The sequence below is a fragment of the Hordeum vulgare genome, chromosome 1H (genome assembly GCF_904849725.1).
Source record: "Hordeum vulgare subsp. vulgare chromosome 1H, MorexV3_pseudomolecules_assembly, whole genome shotgun sequence".
Classification (NCBI taxonomy): Eukaryota; Viridiplantae; Streptophyta; class Magnoliopsida; order Poales; family Poaceae; genus Hordeum; species Hordeum vulgare.
Window position 1 is genome coordinate 162,939,590 of NC_058518.1, and position 18,405 is coordinate 162,957,994.

An 18,405-nucleotide genomic window follows, 5' to 3' on the forward strand; every position below is an offset into this window, starting at 1 on the left:
AGTAGTATCATGCATATGATACTATTGTATGATACTACCTTCATAGTGCATAGTATCGTAAACTAGTATCATACATGACCTCATTTATTGACATGCATGACACATAGTAGCATAGCATTTAACATGTTACGGTATCTACCTATGTTACTCTAACTCTCTCTTTCTTCTTTAATTGTCTGCCACATCAGCATGTTTGCTATTCCCAAGTACATGATACTACTCCCTCCTTTCCGGTTTAGGCTAGCCATAGTGGTGGTATCTTAACTAGTAACATATACTCGGGAATAGCAAATATGCTGATGTGACAGAGAATTAAAGAAGAAAGAGAAGGTTAGAGTAACATAGGTAGATACCGTATCATGTTAAATGCAATGCTACTTTGTGTCATGCATGGTAATAAATAAGATCATCTATGATACTCCCCTCCGTCACGGTTTAGAAGGCACAGTTAAACTTGCGTGCGTTTCCAAAATAGACAAGGTTTAAGGCGTGAAAGCATTACCCCTATTAATTAGTACTAGTACTACTCATGCATGCGCCCTCCCAATTTGCTGGTCACGCATTAGTACTACTATTTTCTCAGTTGATTAGGCGCATTAACATCTACACCTGCTACATCTCACAACCAATCGACGACTACCTTGGTCCCAGAGATTTTCCAAGCGTGCCTTCTAAACCGTGACAGAGGGAGTATTAGTTTATGATACTATGCACTATAAAGGTAGTATCATACAATAGTATCATATGCATGATACTACTATATGTTACTCCCCACTATAGCCATCCTTAGAGGGCTCATCTCAAATTTTTCAGATTTCCATTATATTAGGCTCATTTTGATATAATTGAGTTAAAGTGCTTTGAGTCCCACGCCATATTTAATTCATAGAGTTGAGAGAAAGGAGATGAGTGGCTATGCATGCATCGTTTTTTACATCCACCATGCGATTCCAATGAGAAAGAGGATGCTATATTTATTGCCTTGGAAATTGAATATGTGAGAAATTTTTCATTGACTAGTTAAAACTAGTGTCATCCACTCACAATTCATCTTGGTTGGTGAGATTTCATATTTGAGCCGTGTAAACCGAAAACAAGGAAGTACCTAAGATGATGTTTTTTTCCAAGGGAATATACTTTTTTTAGTCCCAGGGAGTAAAGAAAAAAGTCCCTTCAATAGAGTCTTTTTCTAATCCCTTAGGTCTTGTTTGGTACTAGTGTATTTTAGGGAATTTATGGGGATTATCCCGGTCAAACCCCTCAATCCCCACACATCCCATAACACCATTTGGTTCTAGTGTATTTGACATGTTTCATCCCCACATTTTCCCTCAAATCCCCAAATTATAGTGCATTTTTCTCAATACACAATACACTACCCCTACCTAGTGTATTGGGGATAAATGGGGATTTGAAGGGATTGGGTGAAGGTTGGGGTTTCACCCAATCCCTTGGAGGATTATCCCCACCAATCTCCTCAAAAACACTAGTACCAAACAAGGCCTTAAAGAAAAGTTCCTCTTGTTTCTTTACCTAGGGACTAAAAGGGACTTTTTAGTCTAGTCCCTAGATAAAGAAACACCACCCAAGAGCAAGTACAATAAGGTACAGTCAGCAGGCTGTAAGGATTAAAATACTATATTTTTAATGAGTTGGATGAGAGAGAAGAGGAGAGAGAAGAAAAGCTCTAGCACGTGCTCCTAGGTGCTTTGTGAGAATGAAAGATGGGTCATATATGATAAAAGTAGTACTCTTTTATAACTAACTATTGTACAAGCTAGCTATAAGAGCATCTCTAGTAGAACCCTCAAACCCTTAAATCTAAAACCAGTTTTAAGGGTTGAGAATTGGCCATTTTTGACACTTTTTAAGGGCTGAAAAACAGGGGCAAAGACTAGAACCCTCAAACCCAACCCTTATAACAGAATACTGTTATAAGGGTTGGGTTTGAGGGTTCTAGTCTTTGCCCCAACCCCAACCCTTAAAACTCTCATAGGAAACATATTCAGAAATGAAGATGTATACCATTCTACTTCACATCAGTTCTATTCATGCCAAGCATATCAGCCTTATTTTATCTTGCAAACTTAGCATACTATTATCTAGTCCAAGCTTCATTAGATATATGATTACAGAATGTTCTTCAAATAAAATTCAATAGATACTTTGGTTGTTGCCTGTAGGACTCCAAAAATATGGAACTCTAGAGACAGAAAAACTAAGCTTCTCTACCACATTATAGGTCTATTATACATCCATAAATTCAGAGATCAACAAGAGAATACAACAGTTTGACATTACCATCGACATCATATTGCACTTGGTCAGCCAATCAGCCAATCAACAACACCCAGGGAAGCACTAATCAGCAGCACCCAGGCTCGCCGGCACCACGACATCATATTGCACTTGGCCAGCCATGCATCAATCACGCACCAAGAGGTTCCTTCTCCACCAGCACCACGGCGGTCTTGCTGCTGACCTCGAGGAGCAGCTTCACGACGGACCTCATCGACGGCCGGTTGATCGGGAGGCTGGAGGCGCAGAGCAGCGCGACGCCGAGCACCTTGCGCATCTCGTCCCTGCAGGTGCAGGACTCGCCGGCGCGGGAGCGGCGCCGTTGGTGGAGTCGAGGACCTCGGAGGCCGAGGCGACGGCCGCGAGGTGCGCAAGAGCCTCCCGCCTCCGAAAACTGCGGGGGGCGAGGGAGAGCGCGACGACGGGATGCGAGGGGAGGCAGCGGGGCGGGAGGAGTGGGAGGGATTAGGGGGCCGGTCGGCTGCAAGACGGGGCCGGGGGCGGGGGCGGGCGGGGCGGCGGCCGGAGCGGGCGGGGCGGGCGCGGCGGCCGTGGCGGAACCCTCCATGGCGGCGACGGCGCGGGGCGAGCTGGGAAGGCGAGGCAGTTTTGCCTCCCGCGCGATTTGGAAAGAGGAGTGCGGGTTGGGGGCAGTTTTTCCCCAACCCTCACTTCTACAGGCTGGGAAGGGGTTTGAGGGTTCGACCTCTATTTTTTTTACGATTTTAAGGGTTTAAGGGTTCTATTTTACGCCTTTTTTATGAAAACTGAAAAAAACCGATTATTTTTAAAGGTTTGAGGGTTTGGGGGCTCTACTAGAGATGCTCTAAGATGGGCTATAGAGCAATTGGCTATACTATTAACCATGCTAAGTTCCTCCCACTATGAAGAGCCTTTTCGGGCGAAAGCCCTCGTTGTTTCTAGAGAAAGTCCAAGGACAGCACGCGCGGGAAACCCCAAACCCACCGCACCAGCGCGCGCTCGACGAAATGCCGCCGCCGCCGCCGCCGCCGCGGCAGGACTTCCCGGCGTTCCCTTTCGCGCCGTACCCGATCCAGTCGGAGTTCATGTCCTTCCTCTACAGCGCCCTATCCTCCGGGCCCCGAGCCCTCGCCCTCCTCGAAAGCCCCACCGGTAATCTCTGCCGCCTTCCCCTCAATCTCCTCACAAGCTACCACTAAGATCCTAACGATTCAGCCTCCACCGCGTTGCCGCAGGGACCGGAAAGACCCTCAGCATCATCTGCAGTGCGCTCCAGTGGCTCCTTGACCACCGCGATGCTGCCTCGCGGGGCCACCCAGAGCGGGCCAATGGATCCGGCCCCGCTGCTGTTGGCGGCGAAGACGACGAGCCCGAATGGATGCGGGATTTCACACTGCAGCCGCTGCCGCCTAAGAAGGACATCAGGAAGAAGTCGGAGATTCACCCCTCGAGGAAGCAGGGAACGAGGAAGATGGGGGATTCGGAGAAATCTGAGGGAATTCGGGAGAATGGCGGCGAGGAGGAGTTCTTGCTTGACGAGTACGAGAGCGATGACGGGGAGGGCACAGGGCGGCAGCCCGGGAAGCGGGCACATTGTGGTGGTGCTAGTAGTAGCAGTGAGGGCGAGGACGTCGGGGACGAAGAGGAAGAAGAGGAGGCGACTCCCAAGGTGTATTTCACTAGCCGTACGCATTCGCAGCTCTCGCAGTTTGTCCGGGAGCTCAAAAGGACGGATTTCTCAGGGAAGCTCAGGACAGTGTGCTTGGGGTCCAGAAAGAGCTTGTGTATTAACATGGGTGAGTGGATTATGTGGTTATCTTTGTTCTTCTATTTTTGGGCTGGGATTGTGTTTAGTTGATCTGTGGTGCGTTTGCTTGCAGATGTTCAGAAGCTCGGGAGCGCAAACCGGATCAATGAGAGGTGCTTGGAACTGCTTAATAACAAGAAGAGCAGCAAAATTAAGGCATGTGTCAATTATGGCAATTTGATTTGCAATTCTCAGCTGGTCTGTTGGATACATTATCTTTGACTTCTGCACCCAAATTTGGCTGTTTCTTGCATGTTTAGGGCCTGTCATGCTCATGAGGTATTAATATTGTTTCCCGACCGTAATTTCTTCCAAGATTTTGAACTGAACATGAGTTTTGTCAGTTCTCGGTGGAAGTATAACTAGATATGCAGTGAGATATTTTTTCACATACTTGCAGGTGGAAGTATAACTAGATATGCAGTGAGATATTTTTTCACATACTTGCATTCAGTGTGCTAGTGGTCATCTTTTGTCTTTTATTTTCACACATATGCTGATAGCACAGGAAAGCGTATGGTTATCACTTATGACATCTGTATGTGCTGGGTTATTAAATACCATTAGTATGCAGCCAATTTATAACTTTGTTGTTGACTGCTAGTAATTTTTTGTGGTTGTAAATATTCAGGTTGAGGGTGATAACAAGAAGGGACGCCGAACAAAGACCTCTTGTCGGTGCCCAATGTTAGGAAACAGAAGTCTGCAGAAACAGTTCAGGAGCGAAGTGTCCGACCATGGTGCGTTGGACATTGAGGATTTGGCCCAAATTGGAAGGAAAATTGGAACATGTCCTTACTATGGTGCACGTGACATGGTCCGCTCGGCCGACCTTGTAGTACTTCCTTACCAGTCTTTGTTGCTGAAGTCTGCTAGAGAATCACTTGGCCTTAATCTGAAGAACAGTGTTGTCATCATAGATGAGGCTCACAACCTAGCAGATTCCCTTACTAGCATGTACAACTCAAAGGTTGAATCTTCTCAGGTGAGGATGTTTTTATTCTGAGTTTTAGATTCCTAACATCTGTTGGAAACTGCACTGTGACGCATCTCATTCCACACACTGTACAGAATTAGTCTGACTGTACAATTGTACTCTAGCTTCATAATTTTTTGCTAAAGGGCAGTCGAGAAAGAGGTGTTTGATAGTCTCATGCTGATCACAGAAGCTACATTTTGTGTTGCCCTCCCAGTTACGTTTTGCCAAATTATCCTTAGTATCTAGATAAAGCCAAGCCAATCACCGATCTCCCAATAGAGTCCTTCGGAATTGTATATAGAGCAACGTAAGATAGTAGCAACGTAAGCCTCCTTACACTGCACAATATTATATAGAGCAGGATATTGCGTGGTTAGCGGCGTCTCCCCCAACCACGTGTATTCCCAAAACCTCGTGGACTCACCATTACCAGCGATAAACTTAGACCTATGGAAGAAAGCTGCTTTCGTTCTCATCAATCTTTTCCAAAGGGTGAATCGTTGGGTTTCATAGTAACCCGAGCCAAGGTCTTAGCATGTAAATACTTATTTCTCAAAATTTGTACCCACATGCCTTCAAGCTCTACAGACAATCTATACAACCATTTGCGTAGGAGACATTTGTTCTTGACCTCTAAATTCTCAATCCCCAGACCCCCTTTGCTCTTTGGGCCTACAAATAATATCCCAACGAGAGAGTCTATACTTTCTTTTGACTTCATCACTCAGCCAAAAGAAACAAGAACTATAGAAGTCCAACCTTTTTTGTACCCCTACAGGTATTTCAAAAAAGGAAAGGAGGAACATCGTCATGCTTGTGAGTACTAAATTAATCACTACCAACCGGCCTCCATAAGACAAAAGCTTGCCCGTCCAGCAACTCAGTTTTTTCTTGAACCGATCCTCAATACACTTCCACTCCTTGTTAGATAACTTCCGATGATGAATTGGTATGCCTAGATAGTTGAACGACAAGCTACCTAATTCACACCCGAACAATTGTTTATACGCATCCTGCTCTTCTTTGGCCTTCCCAAAGCAGAACAGTTCGCTTTTGTGAAAGTTAATCTTCAAGCCAGACAACTGTTCAAACAAGCAAAGGACCAACTTCATATTTCTGGCCTTTGTTACATCATGTTCCATGAATAAAATAGTGTGATCTGCGTATTGTAGTATGGACACACCATCATCAACTAGATGTGGTACATGTCCTCCTACTAGGCCTTCCTCTTTAGCCCTCCCAATCATAATTGCCAACATATCTGCAACTATATTGAAGAGGATAGGGGACATTGGGTCTCTCTGCCTGACCTTTATGCGTTTGGAAATAATGTCCAATGTCATCATAGACCTTAATTCCAACGCTTCCCTTTTGTACAAAGGATTCGACGTGCTTCCTCCATAAGTCGTCAAAACCCTTCATAAGAAGAGCTTGCTGAAGGAAAGGCCACTTTACTTTGTCATACGCTTTCTCAAAATCCACCTTGAAGATACCCCATCTAGTTTCTTTGAGTGAATTTCATGCAAAGTTTCATGAAGGACAACCACACCCTCAAGTATGTTTCTGTCCGGCATGAAAGCAGTCTGACTTGGTTGCACAACCTCATGTGCAATCCGTGTCAATCTATTCGTCCCAACCTTAGTGAATATCTTGAAACTCACATTAAGCAGGCAAATAGAACGAAATTGTTCAACGCGCACGACCCCCTCCTTCTTAGGCAACAATGTGATTGTCCCAAAGTTAAGGTGGAACATCGAAAATAAGTCATCTTTAATTATGTGCCAACATCTCTTATAGAATTCGGCCGAGAACCCATCCGGTCCCGGTGCCTTATTATTTTTCATTTGCGTAATGGCTTCAAACACCCCTTTCTTCGTGAATGGCGCCAAAAGAACCTCATTCTCGTTAGCCTCGACCTGTGGTATATCTTTGACCCTTTGCTCATCCATGGACACGAAACTGTCCTTGTGAGCCCCGAACAACTGTTTATAATAATCAGAGATATACAATTTTAGGTTCTCGTGTCCTACGATTGTACCCTCATCTTGTTCAAGCTGAAATATTTTTTTCTTTCTGTGTTTTCCATTAGCAATCAAATGGAAAAACTGACTGTTGTCGCCCCCCTCTACTACTTGGCGCACTTTAGCTCGAAGTGCCCACTTCAACTCCTCCTCTTCGAGAAGTTGTTTGAGCTTCTGCTCAGCCTCCGCCTTAGCTGCCCTGTCACTAGCATCTAAGAACGAGGTTTCGGCTTTTACATCAAGCTTGTTTATAAGGTTAAGAAGCCTCTCTTTTTTCTCCACCTTATAAATCCCGCTTTCATGTTTTGCCCAACCCCTTAAGAATTGCCTCAAGTGCCTAATCTTATTTTGCCATCTCTCAATATTCGATCTCCCCCGTGTGACCCCGGTCCATTCTCTAGCTACCAGGTCCATAAAGCCCTCCCTCTCGAACCATGCTAGTTCAAAAGAGAAAACATTCTTGTTTCCCACGTGAGTTGCTTCCCCAGAATCCACAAGTAGCGGGGTATGATCAGAAATCGCTCTTTGCAATGCTTTAACAAATAGCAGAGGGAATTTCTGTTCCCACTCCACACTGGTGAGTACCCTATCCAACTTCTCAAAAGTCGGGTTAGGTAGTGCATTAGCCCAAGTAAACTTTCTGCCCGATAATTCGATCTCGCGCAAATCTAGACTTTTGATGACAGTGTTAAACATAAATGACCATCTGCCATCAAAGTTATCATTATTTTTTTCATCTCTCCTCCTTATGATATTAAAATCACCTCCGACTAAAACCGGTAGTCGCTCGTCTCCACAAACCCTGACCATGTCAGCCAAGAAGTCCATCTTGAGCTCTGGCTGGGCTGCTCCGTAGACTGCCACTAGCGCCCATTGGAACCCATCTTGTTTCGATCGAACCCTAAACTTAACCGCAAAGTCCCCACACGACACGTGTTGAACTTCTAGCTTCTCGCACTTGACCCCAAGTAAGATCCCATCGGACCTTCCTCTTGTTGGTAAACAGTGACAATCAAACTCTACACCACCGGATAGAGTTCTATGGAATTGTGCAGTAAAATTATCCCTATTGGTTTCCATTATGGCAATAAAGTCGAGTTTGTGTTCGAGAGATGCTTCCGCCAGGAACCTTCTTTTAGCCAAGTCTGCTAGACCTCTGCTATTTCAAAAGATTCCTCTCATCTTTCATCATAGAATTTCTTAGCCGTTTTAAATCTCGCGCTTCTGCGAACCGCAGATACAGGATAAACTTTCCTCTTCCAGGGTCTTTTTGGTTTATCCTGACCAGCTAGCCGGTCCATATAACCGGTCTCCGGCCGAACGCTATCCTCTGAATTTATCGGGGCCACATACCCCTCCAAACCAATGGCAACTTCCTGTTCTGATAAAATAGGTGTAGGCATGAGATCCTCACATAGGCTCTCTAGCGCCCCAACACCAAGAGCATTAATCTCATCATCATTCATGGGTTTAACTGCGGCTAAATTCCTAACCATTTCCATGGTCCTCTCCGCCTCTATGTCTAGCAGATCATTCACCGATTTTAAAATCTCCTTCCCATTATTACCCTGAGACACCCCTAGCTTTTTTGCATTAAAAATAATATCCTCTTCTAGGAAATGTAAAATAGAACAACTAGTGTTGATCGACATACCTGTAGTTGCTTCGACATTACGAAGCTTAGCCGCCCTCATGGCACGGCCCAACTGCAAGTCGTCGACATCCACCTGGCCCTGGAGACGGAGGCTTGACCGTCTATCTCCAGTTGCCGGGTCCGGTATCCCTCCAAAGGCGATAACATCGTCAGTGGTTGGTCCAGCAGGGGTTTGGCCACCTATCGTCTGCCCTGCTGAGACCTGCACTATGACGCAGGATGTAGCATGATCAACCGGTGCAATACTGGCCGCCTGCCAACTGCCGCCCGCCGGAGAAGGATATGCCTGCGACTCAGACCGCATTGAGCCGCAGTTTCGTAGCACTTGTTCACCCACTGGGGAGTGGTCGACTGCCATGTGCTCATCATCAGAGACACAACAACCAGCAAACGGGGTCGTCGTCTGCTGGGGCATAAACGAGCACCCCTTTGACCTGCCAGTCGCCAGAGCTGCAGAGCTGGGAGATCCTTCGCTCCCCTTTGGCTTAGGTCCCAAATCTACCATGGGCGCATCCGAAGATGGAAGCACCGTCAGCGTCAGCCGTGGGAGCGCCTGCTCCATCGGCCCTTGAACCAATGCTCCGCCTCCCCGGAGACGGCCTCCGGGAGCCGAGGACGAACCAAACGAACCAAATCTCATCTGGTTTGCTGGGGTAGAAGCAGAGGGCGAAGGCTGTTTAACAGAAGTAGCATCCGATGACTTCTTTGGCCGAGCTGACCCTGTCGCGTCGCCATCCGACAAGTCCTTACTTTTATCTTGATACCCATCTCCCTCGGGGCCATCCTCAGTGTCCAAATCCATGCGCTGACCCAATTCCTGAAAATGAGCATTCCCTATTATCTCAATCTCTAGGTTATAACTCCTGCCAACAAATGCCCATCTGACAATATCCGGAATGTGCTCAATGCTAACCATGCTGACCAGTAGGCGAGCCACTCCTTGCGCCCGTGTAAAAGGCATGTCCACCTGTTCGGTCTTCCCTATCAAAGAGCCAAGACTCCAGGTAACCAGAAAATCATCCAAAGGCGCACTCGGAGCTCCTATAAAGCGTACCCATAGCTGCGACAGAGGAGCCCCCTCAGGCTCCTTATTGGTCCACTCTTCGAACTCAAGAACACACGTACTGTTAGGAACCTTGCTCATCCCAAACTTTAAAAGTCTAGCCAGATCCTCCTTAGAAGGGAAGTCGACCTTGAAGATCTGTTCATCAAGTGTCATTGGTGCCCACTGAAAGCTAGCAGACACTAACTCTCGAAGCCGCTGAATAGCTTGATCTTTAGACATCGTCCTCCGAGTCACCTTGACCACACCAGTCCATGCATTGTCCAGACTCAGTGCAACAGAGATCGATGTAGGTGACTCAAAGAACATCAATTCCAGGCAGCATGCCCCATATATGGTCACCACAGGCTTCGGCCCCAGAATCAATGTGCACCCCCCTTGGCTCATGCTTTGGCTTGCGGCAAATATCACATAATTCAACCGAGCATTCAGCAGCAAAATGACCCGGTTCGCCACAATGATAGCAACTCAAAATTTTCTTTCTTACGAGCCCACTTGGAAGCTTTGTCCTCCGCCTTGTCATAGGCACTCATGCGATCCGCAACTGCATTTGCCGGTACCTTAACTGCAGCCAAATTTTTAACAGTGTCCAGTTCTGCTTCCGTCAAGACAGGTTTAGCAGCCATGGGTACCTTGGCGTTGGGCTTAGATTGCTGATCCGAAGCAGGTAGTGAAGTTGGTCTAGGAGGAAGTGGCCGCCTGCCACCCCCCTGTTCTTGGGTCGGTAAGTGCTGTGCTGCCTATATGCCGGCCCCGACGCTCCCTCGACAAATCCGTTGGAAGGACCACTGAAATCCCTTGGCGGTGCAACGCTATTGTTCCAAGCATAGCCACACCCCTCACCTGCAGATGAGGACCCGCGATGCTGTCCTGCGCCGTACGCATCATAACCATCATCACCCCATTGGCCACGCGGCGGCGCACTGCCATCATCACCAGCGTTCATAGCCCCGCGACCACGACCAGTAGCAGGAACTGAACCGGCCGCCCGAGCGTTGCCCTGAGAATCATTCATCGCTTGGTTACCCCGGCCATCGCCAGAGTTTCCACGACCACGAGACCTGCTGGTGTCCACCCCGCGTCCAGCTCCACCCCCGACCGCTGTCTCCCTAGCTGCCGGAAGAAGTGGTTTTTGCGGCGGCGGAAAGCCTCCACGCCTGGCCATAACCGTCGACGTTAGAGGGGGACGAACCTTGGTAGCCCAACCCGATCGTAGCTTCGGGAATCCTGGCGAATTCCTCCGCCTGAAAACCCTAGACGAAGGCGTCGTCGCCTGTGATGTGTTGGTCTGGCTACGGGCAAGCCCGAGATAGAACCACACGAGGCTGCAGCTTGGGCCGAGGCCTGGGCCAAATACCCAGAACCTGTGTAACCCACCATTGACTTTACATTGATCAGGCCCATCAAGCCCTATCAGGTTTTTCAAACGACACGCACGAAGACACCAGATCTCATCCGCTGACTTCGCCGCCGACACCGCCACCTCCGTTGCCATTGCTTTTTGCTTCGAACGATTTTCCAAGATGAAGAATCCATGAAATCAGATAGAGTTAGTTTAGGAAGACCGACCTTAGGTAGCGGGCCAACCCAAGGCTGGACCATCGTCGTTGCCTTCCTACGATGTCCCGTTGCTCCTCCGCCGGCCTTAATTTTCTTACGCAACACTTCATCAGTGGGAGGTAACGATGATGAAGACGACACCGGCGTGGCGATCGTCTTTGGCTTGTCTGCGGACGGAATCTCCCGGCTGTCCTCGTCACCATCATCTTGGGCAAGCACCCAAAATCGGCCCCCGAATCGCCTTCGCTCGTGCCGCACAACCGGTGTGTCACTGGTTAAATCGACAACTTCCGCCGGCGAGGTCGACTCTTCGACCATCGGGATCGGACTCCGGACCATAACAGAGTAAATATCAATCTTGAGCAGACTCCCATCCTCGATCCTTTCTTCCTCCTGCAAGTACCTCCTCGCAAGAATGTCTCCATCACGATCCCGGATGGTGACTCACCTTGATGGAGAGGAAAGCTGGACGAATCCATCACATCGAGATCCCCGCAGAATCTCGTCGGCAGATGCGAGCCAAGCTTCCCACCGTTCCGTCGTGGCCACCAGCCTCGCCCCAGTCATCGCCGGAGTACCAGACGAATCCGGATCGGCGATCCCATCGGACCCCGGTGATAACACGGGAAGAACGAACGGCGGCGCATGGCTCGCCCCCGGTCGCCATCCCCTTTCTTCAGGGAGAAGAGGTGGGGATGAACAACTCACATAGAGGGGATTGTGACCGCTAGGGTGGGCTTGATGTGAGATCACGCTTGCCGCCGGGGAGGGCTCGATGTGAGATCATGCTCGCCACCGTGGAGCTTACATTGGGGGGAGAATTTCACTTCCCCGGCCTCTGCACCAACTAGGGATGCATACGGCCTTTTAAGTATTGGGTTTGTACATCCACTCCCCCAACCAGTTGAGCTAGGCTCACTCCCGAGACCTAAGCAAAGATGGTTTTCTGTTAGAGAGCTTGACTTTACTCAGTTGTGTTGTGTTGTGGCAGACAACAGGATACTAAAAATGATATTTATTGGCTCATTTTTAAAATTTCCCTTTACTAAGCAAAACATAATCAGCAAATGAACTCAGACTGTTTGCTTCAAGTTGTGGAAACTAACTTATTTTTCTGATTCTCATTTTCGTTAGTTGAGGGCTGTCCTTTCCCACTTGGAGGCATATCTCAATAGATTTCAGAATGTTCTGGGAGCTGGAAATCGACGTTACATCCAGACCTTGACAGTTCTAACACGGTCATTCCTACGATGTCTGATAAGTGATGAAGATTGTTCCTCCGCTGTGACCTCTATGACTATAAATAAGTTCTTATTCTCCCTTGACATCGATAACATAAACATAGTAAAACTTTGTCAGTATCTGAAGGAAAGCAACATAATCCACAAGGTGAAATACTTCTTCCACTACATTTCAATTCAGTCTTGTTGTGCCTAGAATATATATCAATTGATTAATGATATGCAGGTTAGTGGATATGCCAACAAATTATTTATCACCGAAAATGGTGGGGGAAATTTGAATCATGGACAGCCACATGGTGAAGGAAGCAGTATAACAAGCTTTCAGGATTTGACTGCCTTTTTAAGCTCTCTACTGTACTGCAACGACGATGGAAGAATCATAGTTGCACGGCACAAGCCTGGTGGACAACCTGAAGATGCATATATTAAATTCGTGATGCTTTGTGCAGAGAAAACATTTTCTGAGGTGATGTACCTTGCTCCATATATTGCTTGAGACAAGAGTTGTCCTATTTCAGGTAAGTATTTATAGATCTTTCCTCTTGCAGGTTACAGATGACGCACATGCTGTCATTATGGCTGGTGGAACCCTCCAGCCTATTGAAGAAACAAGGTTGCGCTTGTTTCCAGGCTTATTGCCTAGTGATATAAAATTCTTCTCATGTAACCATATTGTTCCCCCTGAGAGTATTCTTCCTATAGCTGTTACATGTGGGCCCTCAGGCAAGAAATTTGATTTCAGCCACAGTTCAAGGAGCTCTCCTAACATGGTTGGTCTGTATACCTCGAGTCATTTCTCCTTTACTCTTGCTACTCTAATATTTGCTGAGAATGCCATTTTATCAGTTTATCTTGCAATGGCACTGCTTTGTGCTTTCTGATTAATATATAAATACCAAATGCATAAATATCTTTAACAAAATAATTAGTGCCTAATGTTTATTGCAGTACTCATTGTGTGATTTATCTATAGAAGTAATCCAGGATTGTAACACTCTGCGTTAAAGTATATTTTCAACTTTTAATCCATGCGGCCCTCTTTGTTTCTTAATAATCTTTGCTGTTAGAACTTGCTAAAATACACATGCTTAATTGTCCTGGTTTATTTGGTTGTATTTCATTATTAAATGTAAATGCTAGCCTTCTAAATGAGTGCATGAATTGCTGTGTGCAAACTCTTTACCAACAGCCAAGTTTTGTTCTGTAAAACATGCCATTGTAACTTAATAGTTTATGTTTGCTCTTGTGTTAATCAGTTCTTTGGTAATATGCTCTACTCAAATGCATGCTATTTTTGTGCCTATTCTTATCTGCCTATCTTTGCAGATCGAAGAGCTTGGACGTTTTCTTTGCAATATAGTGACAATAGTACCAGAAGGAATAGTAATGTTTTTTTCTTCCTACGAATATGGAAAACAAGTTTATGATGCATGGATGGCTTCAGGCGCAATTTCTAAGATTTCTAAGAAGAAACACGTGTTCAGAGAGCCAAGAAGCAGTGTTGATGTCGAGGTGATACTCAACAAATACAAGGAGGCAATTCAGTCCTGCAGCAAAGGTTCAGGAGACGCAAGTGTTAACGGGGCACTTCTATTGGCTGTTGTCGGTGGGAAGATCTCCGAAGGTATAAACTTCAGTGATGGTATGGGTCGTTGTGTTCTGATGGTTGGATTACCTTATCCAAGTCCAGATGATATAGAACTGATGGAGACAATAAAACACATTGGAAACTATTCTACCTCATCTGTGGTTGGAGATGATAAGCCCTTCAGCAGAAACGATGAATGCAAGCTTGAGCCTGGTTTTGATGTACTAAGGAAGAGCGGTAAAAGTGGCCGTGAGTACTATGAGAACTTATGCATGAAAGCTGTGAATCAGTCTATCGGTAAGCTGATGTGTCATCTTAACATCTATGATACTGAAGTCTTAAAACTATTGTTGCTTTAGTTCTTAAGCGGTGAACTAATTTGCTTGCAGGTAGAGCAATCAGGCATGTAAATGACTATGCTGCAATGCTGTTGGTTGACTCACGTTACGCACACACCTCATCAAGCAGGGGTTTCTCCTGCCCTGTTGAAAAGCTACCCCAGTGGATCAAGGCACGACTCACTTGCGGTCAAAACTATGGGGAAGTTCATAGATTGTTGCATCAGTTTTTCAAAATCAACAAACAAATACATTGAAATATTACAGATGTTGCTACATTTAATGAAACCAAGCCCTTACAGGTTTGTGGAAACATAATGCATTTTTGTTTGGCTGATATCAGTGCAATGCGCATATGTGTAGTTGCCTACTGATGACCAACTATTCAAACGTTCTGTTAGCACTTGAAATTCCATGTTTTCGGTGGCTGATATCAATTATCGAATGTATGTGCACCCCTGTTGTTTTCCCACACTCAGATCCGTGAAGCACCATACCATAGTTAATTTCCTACTTCATAGTGGGAGTATCATATAGTAGTATCATGTATATGATACTATTATACTCCATCTGTTTATAATATAAGTCTTTTTAGAGATTTTACTAGGGGCTACATACGGAACAAAATGAGTGAATCTATTTTAAAGTATGTCTATATACATCTGTATGTAGTTTCCTAATGAAATCATTAAAAAGACTTATATTTAAGAACAAATGAAGTATGATACTACCTTCGTAGTGCATAGTATCGTAAACTATTTTCTTTATTTCTAAATACTTTTGTTGGGGAGAACTAGACTAGTTCTTTCCAACAACAAGTATTGTGATACAGAGGGAGTAGTATCATTGATGATCTCATTTTTTACATATATGACATATAGTAGCATTGCATTTAACATAATACGGTATATACCCATGTTACTCTAATCCTTTCTTTCTTCTTTAATTATTTATTACATCAGCATGTTTGCTAGTCCTAAGGATATGATAGTAGCTATGATATCGGATATTATATGCATGATATTACTATAGCAAAAGGACCCATGCGTTGCAACGGGAGAAAGAAATACCACACGACACACGCTCTTAATTTATAGAAAATGTCTATAATTTGAGAATTTATAGTTATGATACAAATAAAGATGGTCTTAACCTATAGAAATGCAGTTCAAAATTTGACAGGTCTTCTATTTTAACACGGCTTGCATGTAGATTTAATACGTACAAAGAATTAGTCAAGTGACCTTCAGTTTCATCTCTAATCCTGATTTTGTTGACGTGTTCATCCTCAACCCGGATGAGTACCGGTATGAAAGAAAGACGAATAATGACTTATTTATTAAGATTGCACCCTAGATAGTATTTTAACGTTTAACAGATAAAATAATATCATATTTAAATTCTACATATTTTTCTAATCAAATTTCATGTATAATATGTTAAATTTGGAGTTACGGTTTAAAAGATATGAGTATTTTAAAAAATATTTAATATATACTACGAGTTTAATGTCATAAACAGTAAGGTTTTTTTTGTAAAATCAGCTCGGTGGGTTTTCCGACGAAAACGATAGCCTCTTTATTATTAGTTAAAGATATGATACTTTTTGGTATCATATATATGATACTACTATATGATACTCTCTATGACGAGTAGCCTAAGATTTTGTTCCTGAGGAACCGAACCTCTAGGGGATTATACCCACCCAGGAATTGGTTGACCCCACCTTTCTAACCCGCAATTCCCTTCTAATCCATATACAGTTAGTATGTTTGGTTAGTCCTGGCAAACCTCCCACCACTGGCCTTTGTAGATTGGAGCACCAAATCAACCAAACGTCATACAGTTAGCGTGCTACAAAAATCATACATCCATGCGCCACACTAACCAAACGTCACACAACAAGCTCGCTAGAAGTTTACAATTTAGAAAGAAAAAAAGGTACAATCCAAACAACACAACATGCACTCCGAATATTTAGAAGTTGAAAAATGACCCTAGTGAACAATTGTGGTCGGTAAAGTTTCTGCCATACCAAATAAATGACTCTCCTCCTACACATTGGCAATGAGCCAATGAAGGAAAACTAGTCCACATCAAAGGACTATTATGATCAGTATACATAAACAAATAAATGATGCATAGCTATATGGTAAAAACTAAAAACATAGCTACATTTTGAGCATATGATAAGGTTGCACGAAACAATCACAAGATACTCAAATCACAAGTCAAAGGGTTAGTTCCTAGCTATGGCGTGCCAAAATGGACTTGCTGGCGTGGACACCAGACGTCATCAATATGATGCCAGTGCTAGAATTTAGTGGTGGCCTTGGAAATGACTCAAACAGTATTTTAAATACCTAAGACGTTGGATAGAGTTGTACGTCAACACTGTCATATTTAGCTGATAAAAAAATACATAACAGTGAAAACTTCACAAACTAAACATTTCAGCAATTTCATAAGATACTATTAACTTCACAAACTAAAAAAATGTTTCACCAACTCACAAAAAAAGTACGAACTTCACAATGGATTGATATGCCCTTCGCAACACTACCTATCTTCTAAGGACTAACTTGAGCTCATGAAGCTTATTCCTATGCATCTACACCTTCATGATGTAATGGGCTTTTTCTGTCTACAATTGAGTCCTCTCAGACTTCAGAACTTGTATGTCCTTCTTTATCACGCTTATCTCGAGGTTCAGCGACTCGATCTGACCTTCTAGACTGATAATCTTATCATAGACAATAACATTGTCATCCATAATCTTATCCCTCTCCTACTTGAGAGAGTCATTCAACTCCTCGAGGACCTTGACGGTACTTTTATGTGACGCGATCAGCTCGTTATTGAGCATGTCTGCGTCACATGTCTTCTGCTAAACGGGTGCTGGAGAAGGCGGACCTTGTACTATGTCCGACAAGGGTTTTAAATCATCAATAATTAATTGGTTAGATATATTGATGTTTGCAATGCTCATGCATGTTTTTATAACTTTAATTACCTGGTTGGTACTCACTTTGCCTTTCTCCTCGGCACACCAAATTAAATAAAAACACAAATGATTGTAATTCTTTTTTTTAAGATAGTTTATTATTTAGAGTGTATTATCAATGTTTCCTTTTTAAGATAGTTTATTACTTAGAGTGTATTATCAAAATTAAACAGAAACACAAGTGATTGTAATTCTTTTTTAAAAATAGTTTATTATTTAGAGTGTATTATCAATGTTTTTTTTAAGATAGACATGCGCAATCTCAGCTTCACATCAAGGAAACAATTTAACATGCACCAATACACACATAAATTTAATTGTATGCTGTGTATATATTTCGGGCATAGCTATGTATTTGAATGTTTTTATGTACACACTTCTAATAGGATGCCTATAACATGACTTGTCTCTAAACACGTCATATTCAAATTAATTTTCTTTTTGGGTAATTATCACTTAGTTATTTCTAAAATAACTTTTAAGCATGTTAATTCAGTACTTACAAAAGCAAAAATAGAAAGTTATATCGACTCAAAGAAGAACAATACACATGCCTCCACACCTCACTCCCTGGAGTTTGGGCTGAAGTAATTCTTATGAATAATGCTCATATGAATAATGCCGATACATATGAATAGTCATCATTTTCATTACCTATGGCTTTAGAAGAACTGTGTCCACTTATACTAACACATGACTACTAATCCTGCATACATTACCTAACCCTAACCCTAAGCAAAATGAGTAAGGGAGGGGCGCCGGACTTACCGCGGAGGTGCTCGGGGGCGACTGATGTCTACTACGTAACTTTATTCGTGTAGGTGTTGTTCGGCCTCCAAGTGCAGAGTTTTGCAGGACAATAGTAAA

The 18,405-nt window shown here is 44.2% G+C and overlaps 1 protein-coding gene across 3 annotated transcripts; it reads left to right on the top strand.

Moving 5' to 3' along the window:
* The first annotated feature begins 3,179 nt into the window (after nucleotides 1–3,179).
* On the top strand, nucleotides 3,180–14,989 carry LOC123427844 (putative ATP-dependent RNA helicase DDX11-like protein 8). 3 transcript variants are annotated; one of them, XM_045111983.1, is made up of 9 exons: nucleotides 3,180–3,432; nucleotides 3,516–4,076; nucleotides 4,161–4,243; nucleotides 4,719–5,072; nucleotides 12,499–12,753; nucleotides 12,832–13,074; nucleotides 13,157–13,378; nucleotides 13,935–14,493; nucleotides 14,586–14,989. In XM_045111983.1, exons 1-9 carry the CDS (start codon nucleotides 3,183–3,185, stop codon nucleotides 14,789–14,791), a joined length of 2,733 nt encoding a protein of 910 aa, XP_044967918.1. In that variant the 5' UTR covers nucleotides 3,180–3,182; the 3' UTR covers nucleotides 14,792–14,989. The 3 variants fall into 3 exon arrangements, with proteins under 3 accessions (XP_044967918.1, XP_044967923.1, XP_044967931.1); XM_045111988.1 differs by lacking the exon at nucleotides 12,499–12,753; XM_045111996.1 differs by lacking the exons at nucleotides 3,180–3,432; nucleotides 3,516–4,076; nucleotides 4,161–4,243 and adding an exon at nucleotides 4,250–4,366.
* The last annotated feature ends 3,416 nt before the right edge of the window (nucleotides 14,990–18,405 follow it).

Bases quoted from the DNA above. Each gene is read 5' to 3' on its own strand.
- LOC123427844 (XM_045111983.1), top strand. From the start codon at position 3,183: ATGAAGAGCCTTTTCGGGCGAAAGCCCTCGTTGTTTCTAGAGAAAGTC. The intron at 4,077-4,160 runs GTGAGTGGATTA...GTTTGCTTGCAG, and splicing joins GAGCTTGTGTATTAACATGG to ATGTTCAGAAGCTCGGGAGC. The intron at 13,379-13,934 runs GTTGGTCTGTAT...CTATCTTTGCAG, and splicing joins CAAGGAGCTCTCCTAACATG to ATCGAAGAGCTTGGACGTTT.